Consider the following 13,282-nt stretch of genomic DNA (forward strand, 5'->3'; position numbering starts at 1 on the left):
TATCTTGCTTATGCAACATAATGATGCTAATGTGTGTACGCTGCTTGCACCCTTTCGTTTGTATTAAGCTGCAGCCCTTCAATAAGGTGGCCTCTCTTTGTCCTGTGACAGCTTCGATAGGTTCCAGCCCCACCTGTGACCCTGATAAGCAGTTCTGAAAATGAATGGATGGTGTGGTGCAGCTGAGCACTGCAGCAACATGTTCCGTTGGGTTAAGAAAAAAAAAAACGGCTGTTAAAAACCACATTCCTCATGACTCACTATAAGTTTTAAAAGCAATCACTAATAAATGAGATATTGGGGAAATATTGGTCTCGAATAAAAAAAATTCATTAGGGAAACAGTGTTTTTGTGCAGTGGCATTTGTCTGGCAATAGGCAAGTCCATTTACAGTCAAGCAAAAAAATTGTAACGTCGAGCCAAGATTATATATCTGTTTTAAAATGCCCTGTTTCCATGTGGTTTTGTCGCAGCTTGTGCAACCCAAACCCCAAACACGTATTTTTCCACATGGTTTGAAAAAGTGACACACCAGAGCTTTGAAATAACATGTCCGCCACCAAGTATGTGTGGTAATGCTGTGAACACTGGAATAAATGCTTCTCCAACAGCCTGTATATTATTCACTTTTATGGTTTTAATGGTAATAGTAACCTTGGCGATGGCATTAATAATAATAAGGGGATTATAAAACGTGAATAATTAATGAATTATGATTGTAGCCACTTATAACACGATGTCATGAGCATTTACATCTTTCCACGCTGAAATCATTGGCTCAGTATCTGGCCATGTTAGCAATTTGTGCATGTCCATTTACAGACTTTTCAACGGCTAAACACAAACCCAGTAAATTAAAACCCAGACAGCATCTTTTGTGGTCCAGAAAACAAAAATCTGGGTAAGAATAGCTTTTGACCTAAGAGCATTTTCATATGTTCTGTCTTCTTGCCTCCAGATTGGAATGTTTTTCTGACTGAGGCAATATGCCATGAGAGCAAAAAATTACACACAGTATTTTTGGCACACAACATAAATATACAAATAGTAGGCCAAATGGCTGGCAGCGTCATTCTGTTACAAGAACTGCACTATTTCTGCATTTAAACCTTCACAAGGAACTTGACCTGTGTCTCTTAGGAATGCTTGGAATTGAGCGAAAATCTAAATTATAATGCCACGGTGGCTCCCCTGTGATATCACGAGATGCTAAATCTGAATCTGAAGTGACTGAAATTTTTTTCCCCTATTAGTCACCTCAATGTCTGCTCAAAACACATCAGTATATTTTGGTTATGGAATTGCAATAAAGTAAAAGCACAAGTGCATGCTTTGGAATAGGCAATAAAACTCTGTTGTTCATATGACTGTATTCCACTTGTGGTTTCTTTATGCCTTGTGTTTGGCTTCATGCATGAACAGCAGTACACAATATGATGGAGGGCTTCCACCATTCTCAGGAAAACTCATCTCACATGCTGTGACACCTGCATTAGCTTACAAAAAGTTTGTCTTTGGTTGGGACATATAATGTGCATGTTGATGTGACTGCTAAGGGTGCATTTTTACATTTTTATTTAGGTTATAAGTTTTCCACAAAAATATCAGGACTAAAAAAATATTCCATGCAGCAAATTCACCTGATCCAGCTGCAAATATAAGTTTTATCAAACAAAAGAGTTTCAAGTGTAAGTACAGAGTGGCTCTGTCTGCTGAACCCAAACTGGAAGTTGGTTCCAAAGCACAGAGGTCTAACAGCTGATGTCACCACCTTCCACTGCACTTTTCAAAAGTAAAGCCCTTTTACTCAGATTCTCTACTGGGATAGTGTCGTCACCTTCTATAAGGTCTTCAGGCTATGATGATTTGGGTGCCGTGTCATCTGCTGGTGGAGGTGGCGGTTGGTCTGACCGTTAATCAACTGTCATCTAGGAGTACTTCATGCTGACAAGCTTTAATGGAGATGCTGACTTCCTTTCCCTGCAGAATTCATCACCTGCCCACAGTGCCAATACTACCAAATGCTTGGCTGATCATGCTACTACTATGACTGACCAGCCAGCCAATCCATGCGACCCGAACCCCACAGACTGTCAAGAAGAAGACAATAAACACCTGACCCAAAAATACAGACGAACTAAAGGCTAAGAAAGCAACCTGATCACCTGCATGCCACGCCGCACTGATGGAGTATTTTGCATATTAGTATATAAATTATAAATTGAGTATATAAATTAACACACTTTTGATCATTACAGAAGGACATTTTTACTCTAATGATTTGAGAAACTGGATTTCTGATTTGATGAGCTATAGGCTATAGTCACTTTACACTTTACTTGTACTAAAGTACAAAAATTTACTTTTTTCACAGTATTAAGATATTTATGATGATGCACTAGTGAGTTTGCTCCACAGTAAAACAAGTGTTAACATTTTTGAAATTAGTACATACCCCTATAATATCAAAAACATCGAGACAGGAGACCCTACCTCCTCTAAAACTAGTTCATTCCAAAACATGTGCGTTTACACAGTCATCATACGCATTTTGTGTACATTAGTCAAGTAGCCCTGTGTTGCCAATAAAGGCAAGCGTGTTTGTTGGCACATGCAAAAGGCTTCAGAGCACTTGTGTAAAAAGCATTAAAATTCCACACGCAATAAAACCTTTATTTATAGGACCATAACAGCCTTGTAGTTTGTCTTACATAAACCCAGAGGAGGAATCAAGACACTCAACCCTCTCATAGACACTCAGTGCAACGGCTACAGCAACACATGGTCTCTCCATACGTTTGCATAGCTTCCTGGTGCAAGTAAGTTAGGCTGCTTCATTTTCATTCAGCCACATCAAAGCTCAAAAAATTACTGAAAATTGAGCGGATAAGAGTTTGTGGGAAAGGCAGGGAGAAAAAGGGGGAAGTACAAAAGGACATAGCAAAATAGGTGCTCTCAGTAACCCATGTGATGTCATTGGGAAAAGTGTGTAACATTGTTAAACTGTACAAAAAAAGGCAAACTTGTGACACAACACTTGCGACATGAAGAAAGAATGTGTCATACACTTGTTAAAATTCAAAATAAAGGGATTAGCAATCAGTGAAAAATGTTTTGCAAAACCCAAAGATGTCATCATGGACACAAGGTCAGCAGAGTTCAGCTGCTCCATATTGCTGTTGTAAAAGCGGATTAGTAAAATAGCTTTCCATGCAATTGAACATCTTTACTGCAGTTACCTTGGAGTGTGAGTGGCCTTTTTAGCAGCAGTAGCTGCTAAAAACATATTTTACATCACATATGCAATGTGATGTGATGCACCTGTGTTGATTATTTTCAGCTTAAATTATTTTTTGCACTAAAGAGTAACATGTTTCAATATAAATGCCATCAACACTGTGAAAAAAACTAAAACAAAAAAAACTAGCAATAAAAGTTCAGATGTAACAGTATGACTCATGTCAGACAAGTACATCCTGTTGATGATTTAAAAAGCCTTCTTTATTTCAACATTTTTTTATATGAAAGGAACAGCCTTCAACTATTTTAGTTAGTTTTTGGACTACATGAGTACAAATGTTGTGATGACAAATTTCATCTACATTTTTTTCTGTTACTCTCACTAACTTATTCTATTCAACATGGACCAGCAGTAAAACAACTTTTGGGCAGGGTGCAAGGGGTGACCTGTGATGACACGGGTTTTCCTGATACAGCAGGATCTGGCAGTGGCCTTCAGGGGTGGTGTTAATAACCCTCTACACAGCCTTCCTGTTCTCAGGTGTGGCCCCTGCCTACCAAACACCCAGGCAGTAGGTGGGTGCCCAGAAACCTGAAGGTGGAGAAAAATTCCAACCGTTCTCTGTTTATAATAAGAGGGGAGTGGACCGATGTGTGCCTCCTGAAGTCCATTACGGGCTCTTTTGTTTTAAGGATGTTCAGCTTCAGGTTATTTTTTGAGTCACAGGTGTGCAGGGCATTCAGTGGTGGGCTGAGAACACAGGCCTGTGGGGATCCAGTGCTGGAGAGAGGTAGGGCCAAGTTGGGCTGATTGAGGCAAAATTAAGAGCTATTTATCATCACCACAGCTTACCTCACTCCGGCAGATTTTATTACTGTCATTTCAGAAAGTAAATATAATGTCAAAACTAAGAACACCCTGTAATTTTAATAACTTGTAGAACCACCTTCAGCAACAATAACTTAAGGAACAGAAGTTTTCTGTATGTCTTTATCGGCCTTTTATATTTTTGTGGAAGTGTTTTTGTGTCACTCTTCTTTACAACATTACATTAGTTCATTTAGGTTTTTTTGGGATTCATTTATGCACAGGTCTCTTAAGGTCTCGCTGCAGCATCTCAATCAGGTTGAGGTCTGGATTTTGACCATGGCAAAGTCCAAACCTCAACCTGATTCCTTTCTTTTTGAGCCATTCTGTTGTAGATTTGCTGCTGTGCTTGGGATCATTGTCCTGTTCCAAACCCCAATTTGGCCCAAGCCTTAGCTGTCAAACAGATGGCATCACTTTTGATTAGAACACTTTGGTATACAGAAGAGCTCGACTCTAATGACTCCAAGGTGCCCAACTCCCACAGTTGGGCACCCCTTCACCACCATGCTTGACAGTTGGTATAAGGTTTTTGTGTTGATATGCTGTGAGCTGCCAAGTGTGATGCTGTGCATTATGGTCAGACATCTGCACTTTGGTCTCATCTGTCCAAAAGACATTGTTCCTGAAGTCTTGTGGTTTGTTCAGATGCAACTTTGCAAACCTAAGCTGTGCTGGCATGTGCCTTTTAGACAGAAGAAGTTTTCTCCCATCAGCTCTTCCAAACTTGTCTCTACTCTTTTTCTAATTCTACTATCGTCTACACAGTCCGATATTTAGCCCTTGTTTTTTAATTTTTATTTATTTTAATTTTTTGCACTGCTCCGACTTCAGAGTCCAATAAAAACTTTCATTATATTTTTCTTTTTATAGCTTTATATAGCCAAAACAAGTCCATTACTTTCATTTCAAGCAATTAAGAGAACTTCTGCATGTAGTGACAGTGATGAGTCTAGTAAGTTTGTTAGACTGAAGGAAAATGTGACATTGTAATGTTTGTGTCCTGTCTTTGAAGAGAAGCAAAGTCTGGATGCATGTTGCTCGGTTATTACATCATATATCACAGGCCAGTCATCTTGTTCATCTGTTCAGTTTATCAACATCTCTGTTTTATGAGTTTATAGGGCAAAACCATATACTTTATATGCTTTATCAGAGTAATGTTGTCTAATTATACACACAGTATTTTATTTAGCCTTCAAAGTCATAATCTTTAACACACACCATAAGTGATTATTATTATTAACGATCATTTTTTATGGTGTGCAACCAAAAAGAAAGCAGAGTATTGGTTGAAACATGGACACCTAATGATGACACTGCAGCTGGCTGCCATCCAAACATCGTTTTTGCTGCACGATTTAATGCAAATCCAACACACGTTCTGATTGACATTTTTTGGCAGGTATGCCAGCACTGCTACAATAAATATGACATATGTTCTGCAAAAAAATGCAGGTATACACTTTCCATATGCCAAATCTGCTCTAAAAAGCCTTTATAGGACTTTCAAATGCTGGCGATCTGCTGATTAATGACTTACTTTTACAGTATAGTATTGATCCAGTAACATGTGACTTTGAGGGGTATTCGCTTTTCGGCATAGCAAATACTGCCACTCTGTGTTCCAAAACAGATGGTGCTGCCTGAGATTTCTGCTCCACTATGTGGGGCCTCGACTGCTCCAGAAACACTCCACACTGCAAAAAGTATCTTTTTTTTTTTTACAAGGGTTTTTGTATTGTCTCAAAATGTGCGCATATTCTTTAAATTGGTCAATTATTCTCAGTGAGGTGACTTTTTAATTTAAACTTCCCTTGACAACATGCCGTTTAAGTGTTTTAGTGATTGATTGCAACTTATTTTAAAACATTTTTAGATCATCATTGTTCTAACTGCATATCACCAATTAATAGTGACAGTTCTATGTATATCTTAAAGCAGGTCACACGGCATATGTAACCAACCGTGGGTGAGCTTACGAGTGTTAGGCAACTATACATCAATGTCAGGCTGTTTGCAGTATCAAAAACGCTTCTTTAAAGTTGAACTTTCTTGGTTTACACTGTTTGAAACATGTGTGGTCAAACTTTAAGATTTAACAAGAAACTACTCTCTCAACCCTGGAAGTGAAGCAACTCATGCATGTGTCACACTTCTACAGAAGGGTTACTCTCTTACAGAGTTCCTTTTTAAAAAATCCTGAGCATCAGAAACTTTTCTTGGACACTTCCAAGGTTTTTCCACCAAGGTGTTTCCACCATATTCCCAGCCCCTATAGCCATCTCCTTTATTCAGTTCTGGCAAACCAGTCATTACTGGTTGACATAAAACAGGTGCAGGACACTAAATTAAAAACTCTGGTTTTCTGCCAAAAGTAGACAAACCTGGTGCAAATTGCTTAAATACAACTACATTCATTTATATGTTAAAAAAAAGAATCCCCAGCTGCAGATTAAAGCTAAATTTGTTACACACTTTAGTGCTACAGTAGTTTTTTCCGGTAAGACTTACTTGTAACACTTTAAAAATGAAAAAGCATTCATTTATAGATATGATGTATAGAAGTATATAGCTTGAGAGTGCTCTTTGTTGATTGGCATTCTCTAAACCAGTAAGAGGGGTTGAAAGGCTGCGAGCCATAAAGGCTTTTTCTTACACTAGATTTTATACCGACACCCATTCAACTGTTCTTCTCTGGACTTGTGGTAAAGTAACATAGTCTGTATGAAAACCCATCGTCACTCATTGGTTGGAGTCAGCAGCTAATGCCAATTTTTAAGCCTAAAGTAAGTATAAACATATTGACTTCTGTATAGTTTCACTCATTTGTGCAGTCACCCTCCTCCTGGTTTATAGAAGTATCGCTGGTTAAATATCCTGCATATTGACGGCACTCTGCAGACTCACAGGCTAAAATTTAAGAAAGCAGCAGCTTTTCTTAGTGACATACCAACTTTGATTCAAGAATAACAGTATAAATTATTTCTGGACACTGGTGTGGTAATCATTGCTTAGGGTTCATGTCTGTGCCTCCTTTCTGAGTTGGGGGTGACTGTCTGAACAGTCCAGTGTGTGTTGGAGTAGCCACAGTAGTTCTGAGATTCTTCTCTGTAAGTGGACTACCTGATCTAAAGACAGAAAACAAACTGTAAGATACCGCCATGAAACACAAAACCATCTAATTAAAAGGTTTATGGGGAATTGCCATTTACATCCAGACACATGACATGACTTATAATGAGTGTCTCTGTTTTTTTATGAATCAGCATGAACCGTCTGAGGTTTTTTCGGTGTGAATCCCCCTTAGCTGATGTCATGCTCTGATGCAAATAACGTCGAGCAAATGACTTAATGGGGTTGTTTAATAATTCCATCTCTGTATGTTTGCATTCCTCTGTATAATAATAATAATAATAATAATAATAATAATAATAATAATAATAATAATAATAATAAGTTTTACCCTTTAAAAAAATAAATGAAAAACACGGGGCTTGAGTGGCGCAGTAACACATCAAATTATTTCTGGTAAAATTCCGCTTTGTGCCTTCCAAAAAAGTGATTAGATGAAGAAAATCACATTTGAATTTCTGGAAGGTATCTAAAAAATGACCTAATTCCTTTAATTCCAGCAGCAGACTCTGAATTTTCGCTTAAAGAAAACAGGATATGTCATCCACGCGCAGCATATTGTATGTCTTTTTAAGATGTTCCGCAGCACAGACGGTTGGCATCCTAGAATTCATTTCACTGCCAAAGTCGCTCTTCAGCTCTTGACGCGCAGCCTTTGAAACCACCTTTGGTTTCAGCTGTTGCATCTCAGCCAGAGGTCTAAAAGCTTAAAGTCTGTGCCTTTTGATAGCTTATAGCCTATATCATTTTCTCTAACACAGCGATGACCGGAGCTTGTGTCATTTGCATTTAATTAATCCCTGGCATGACGTGCTTAGAGGCAGGTACAAAAAACAGTGAATAGGCGAGGAAGGAGAACCATTACGCAGGTTTTCATGACATCACCATGGGCTGGCTATAAAGCGGCGAGGATTAATACACAGAGTTAGAGAAGCACTTGAGGAGCTTTGGAGTAAAAAACGGACTCTCCTTGTGTTTAGAAGCTGATTGGCTGAAGCTAACGTCCTTCGATCTGAACTGCAGCGCAGAGGAATCCCCGAACAACTGCTAGACTTGTCAAAATGAACTTGTCATACTTTGTAGCGTGTGGACTTATGGTCACCTTACTTTCAGTGAGGATGGGGGCAAAACCTTTAACTCAAGCGCAGCAGAAGGTAAGAAAAAGTCACTTGTATTGTTATTACTGACCAGGAGAACCTTTTGATTGGTTTGGACTGAAGCTGCTGGAAGCTGAATACTGAAGAAGCAGCAGCAGCTGTTCTGTGGCACAGGTCCTCCAGGACAGTAGCTTTGCGCATCATATTTCACAATTTGGTTCTTGTTAAGCTGTTGGGGAAAATCTCTCTTTTTCCACACTCAGAGTGTAACACCCCTGTCCACTTGCACTTTATTTACAAACAGACGGCATGTTCAGTGACATGCAACCAAAACAGCCGGTGAAAGTTTGTTTCCGAGCATCCCTGTGATATTTTTAGACTTTAAATCGCCCATATGCGATTTTTTTAAATGAAACCACATATGGGGAAAACATTAAAATTCTTAGTTTACAATAACTCTGAAAAGCTATTATACTGACTATCAACATCATTTTTGGAATTTTATGTATTTATTACTTGTACTCAAAATAAGATTTACCAAACCAAAACAAAATTGTGCGTAAAATCGCAATTACGCATAGAATTGAATAAAGCTGACCCTTTAAAACAATACTCGTTTGAAATAATGTTGTAATTATTTTCTAAGCTCAGTAAAATTTGGAGTGTTGGAGGTCTTCGTTACAGTCTACTTTACGAACAGATAAGTAAGCTACAGGCACCTGTTTTAAGTTTGTTTATTTTTTGTCTTCACTTTGAGAGCGAGGTGTCAGAGTCGGTAACTTAATAAAACAGAAGTACTGCACTCTTCTTCAGGGGTTTCCTTCGAGGTTTGAACCTCATGACTGGAGCCTCTCGTGGATCTTTTCCAAAGTTGTTTTTGGTTAGATGATACAAGTTAATGGATTCTTGAGTGCCGTGCTGTGAGAAAAATGCCAACGCGTCCCCCCGGCCATTACGTTTGTGAAAGCGTTAGAATATATGCCAAGCTGAGGTTTACCTCAAACATTTAGCATATAATGACTACTCTGTTGAAACGGGCACAAACCATAGATTTCACTTTCATCAAAAGCATTTGTCTTTGCACAATTTATTTGCCTGAGGGAGAGATTGTTTATTTATTTTCTTATCTTTCAGTCTCTTAGAAGTTTGCTGGGCGAGGAGCTGACGGAGTTTCTGGAGTCGGAGGAGAGAGAGAGACGGCTCGACGCTGTGCGCACTCGGATACGGTTACTGCGCGATTTACGGGTGGACACCCGGGCCAGAGGCATGTGGGCTCGTCTCCTCAACGATCAACCCCAAAACAGGAAACACAAATCGGGAAGCAAGAAGGCTGGCTCCTCGTCACGGAGTGGCTGCTTCGGACACAAGATGGACAGGATAGGCACCATCAGCGGCATGGGATGCTAGGGTTGGAGCAGCGCTGCAATGAATGGTGAGTGGTCGCTCATATCAGTCCCACTTTAACATTATGCAACATTAACTGTAGCAGCAAACAGTGACATGTAAACAGAGCCCAAAAGCAACAGGGTGAAATGAAATGAAAGAATGAATGCTGAAAGATAAAAGGGAGACAAATTACAATCAGGGATTTTAAAAAAGAATGGCCTAGTTAATTAAATGGACATAATAATCAATTTTTTAATATTGTATTTATTATAATTTCCTGTTGGTATTCCTCGCAGTTAAATGATGATTTTACAGGATTATCTGTCATATACATAAGACACATGTATTTATGCAGCATTGCATGGTTCAGCTATGGAAAATATTGTGGTTCACTACTGCCTTTGACTTAGAAATATTCAATCTAGGGAAATAATCAAGCCTAAACCTTCTAGCATTACAATCAGAATCAGAATCAGAAAGGGTTTCATTGCCAAATGTTGAGCGGGTTTACAACATTAGGAAATTGCTGCGGTGCTTCAGTGCAAACATACTGTTATAAATACTGTTATAAATTAAGCTTAAATAGACATGAAAATAAAAATGAGAATAAGAATTAAAAGTGCTAAGTAGATAGATATTACCTCCTAGAACAGGATAGTCTTAGTCATCAGTTTAAGTGGATAGCCCGCTTAAGCTGATGTATGGGAAAGAAACCAGTGAGCATTTAGGAAGTCCACTCTTGTATCTGTGCACATCATTATGAATGATCCCATCTGCTTCTATAACACAAGAACAATATATCACATTTAAGAAAAAGGGCAGGGAGATATCGAGGACGGAAGTGGGGTTGCAGAGACACATTCACACACATATTTGGTTGTCAAGATGTTTCTTGGAAACACATTTGTTTCACTAAGTGTTTTTAACATAAACTGAAAAGGGGGCTGTGTGGGTTAATTAAGTACTGGGGAATCTAAGTGACACACGATTAGTCCTGAGGCTTCACACCTTTTTTCGATTTTATGGTAAACTCTGACATCCCTATGGGGGAGTGTTAGTGACTAACAATGGGTGAGTGTGTTTTTCATTGGTTAACACCATACGGGTGAGTTAATCTAAAGTAAAGTGGTTAGATGAGAAGTGAGTTAATGAGTAAAGAACCAACAAGTAAATTTGGAGATTCCCTGACTGATACATGTATTACGTTAACAAAAGATCGAATAAATGAACATGTGTTTATGAGGCTGACCTTGAAAGACTCTGTCTAACCTTTTGCTTTTGTTTTCCTCTCTTTTTCTAGATCTCTGGACGACGTGTTTGTTTGGATGACAAAAGTTGAGTTTGTTCTTACCAGAAGGGGAAAATAAAGAAAAACTCATCATGATTGTTCTATGGTACGAAAGTCACCATGACCAGCATAAACAAAGACTTGGATGACAATACTACAAAATCCTAATATAGACATATATATACAATAAATATGCAGGTATATATACATATATACAGTACATATATGTATAACATACAACATGGTCAACAGATACAAACACAGATGGGTAGTACAACATGGCGGACAATGGTGTAAAAAAAACTACATACCGCAAAGCTGTATATTGTTGCTGCTGCTGCTGTACATTCATGTACTTCATCGTTCCCTGCATAAATGTATTTATGTTTAAAATCTATTTATATGTTTATAAAAAAAAAGAGATATTTATAAATATGGATTTTTATTTATGTAACATTTTGGAAATGGATGCAAACTGTAGGTCAGTTCTGTTTGTTGCCTTTTTTCCCCATTTGTCTCAAATAGTTGTAAATGTTTTCGAAAACGATAAAACAGACATTCCATGTGCACTTACATCTTTGATCTGTGCGTCTTTGTGTGTTCCGTGAAACTAGTCAATTCTAGTTTGTGAGCATTTTCTGCCTGGCTTCTGGAGGTTTTGTCAGAAGAGAAACAAAGACTGCCCTGCTGTTAGATGGAGCGCCATTCATTTTTATTCAGTTCAATTCAGTTTCATTTCTATGGCACCAATTCACATAAAACAGTGACCTCGAAGCGGTTTATGTTGTAAAGACCCTACAATATTAGAAAGAAAAGAAAAACCAAGCAATCATTTGACCCCCTTTGAGCAAGCTCTTGTTGATGGTGGGAAGAAAAAACTCCCTTTTAATAGGAAGAAACCTTCACAACCAGGCTCATGAGGGGCAGCCATCTGCTGTAGCCGGTTGGGTTGGTGTTACAAAAGGCACACTTTGGTACAGAGAGCCAAAGTTTAACATTTACTAAAGATTTTATCCTGCTTGGATATTGAAAAAATGTTTCAAACATTAGCAAATATCTGAAACTCTGTGTTATCAGATAACATGTTTATATGAAACAATAAAGATTTGTTGGGTGCTGCATCTATACTCCTGCATTCAACCTGGCATGATTGTACCCACACCGTCGAAAGCTCTTGCACAAATTTGCTGCACAAATAGAAGAAAACACTGAAAACTTAAATTTTGACTTAGAGCGATCTTTAGAATTCAGGCAATAACGCTGTAATCCCCAAATAACCCATCATGTTGACCACTAATTAAAAAGATGATAGGAAGCCACTTCCTCCTAATGTTCCTCTAATTCTTCCACACATTACATCCAGTTACCAGTTGGTAAATTTAAATATTATTTAAAATAAGCAGTAAAATCACCTTATAATTATCCATCCATCCATTCTCTTATGCTTCTCCAATTCATCATAGGGAGGAAGGAACAGGATACATCCTGCACAGACAGCCAAACTGTTGCAGGAATAACATACTTTAACATTATATAAAGATGATATATAAGCAAAATGGCTTTTTTATCTCGTAGTTTCCAAACTAAAAGGCTTAAAACAAGACAACAAGCATATAGAGAAAAGCCCATATATGTGCGATATTAAAAAGGAAAACAAACACACCCAGATTATAATAATGAAGCATAAAAAAGACAACAAATTGTGCTCAGTTGTGAAACCGTAAAAAGGTCCATTGCTCAAAGGTTTCATGGTGTAATTACACTAAAGGGGGTGAGAGCCAGAAAAATACAGAGAGAACACTTTACAAGCTAATGAATACAGTGAAGTCAATGTAAAAGTCTTTTCAAAGATTTCCTTTCCAATACCGTGAAACATGATATTTATGGTGTGATTGTTGTGAATGTGTGCATCTGACTTTGAGGTTGCTACTGATTTGCAAACTGGAGAGATGCACAGCTGACAGAAGCAAACTGAGAGTACTCGTTTACTGTGAAAACACATTTACAATCATAAATTAGATGTGTTTGTCTCTTTTTTGTGAACCTATATTATTGACTGTAGGAAGGTCATACTCATAGTAATACAACTTTAAACACACACACATACAAAACAGGCCTTGAGGTGGCCGGTGCTATAGAACTAAAGCCGAATTAAAGTCAATAATTAATTCACTGAAAAGAAAAGAACGTAATATCCAGTACTTGTTCAGAACAGCCTGCCTACCTAGCTGTTACACTACACACTAAGTGTAAACGCTACTCTGGAAA

At 38.2% G+C, this 13,282-nt stretch overlaps 1 protein-coding gene across 1 annotated transcript; it reads left to right on the forward strand.

Annotated features, from left to right (window-relative positions):
* The first annotated feature begins 8,185 nt into the window (after positions 1-8,185).
* On the forward strand, positions 8,186-11,428 carry nppc (natriuretic peptide C). Its single transcript, XM_005730319.2, has 3 exons — positions 8,186-8,397; positions 9,475-9,772; positions 11,027-11,428. Exons 1-2 carry the CDS (start codon positions 8,305-8,307, stop codon positions 9,745-9,747), a joined length of 366 nt encoding a protein of 121 aa, XP_005730376.1. The 5' UTR covers positions 8,186-8,304; the 3' UTR covers positions 9,748-9,772; positions 11,027-11,428.
* The last annotated feature ends 1,854 nt before the right edge of the window (positions 11,429-13,282 follow it).

The sequence above is a fragment of the Pundamilia nyererei genome, unplaced genomic scaffold (genome assembly GCF_000239375.1).
Source record: "Pundamilia nyererei isolate P.nyererei 1_Seehausen unplaced genomic scaffold, PunNye1.0 scaffold00036, whole genome shotgun sequence".
Classification (NCBI taxonomy): Eukaryota; Metazoa; Chordata; class Actinopteri; order Cichliformes; family Cichlidae; genus Pundamilia; species Pundamilia nyererei.

Bases quoted from the DNA above. Each gene is read 5' to 3' on its own strand.
- nppc (XM_005730319.2), top strand. From the start codon at position 8,305: ATGAACTTGTCATACTTTGTAGCGTGTGGACTTATGGTCACCTTACTT. The intron at 8,398-9,474 runs GTAAGAAAAAGT...CTTATCTTTCAG, and splicing joins TAACTCAAGCGCAGCAGAAG to TCTCTTAGAAGTTTGCTGGG.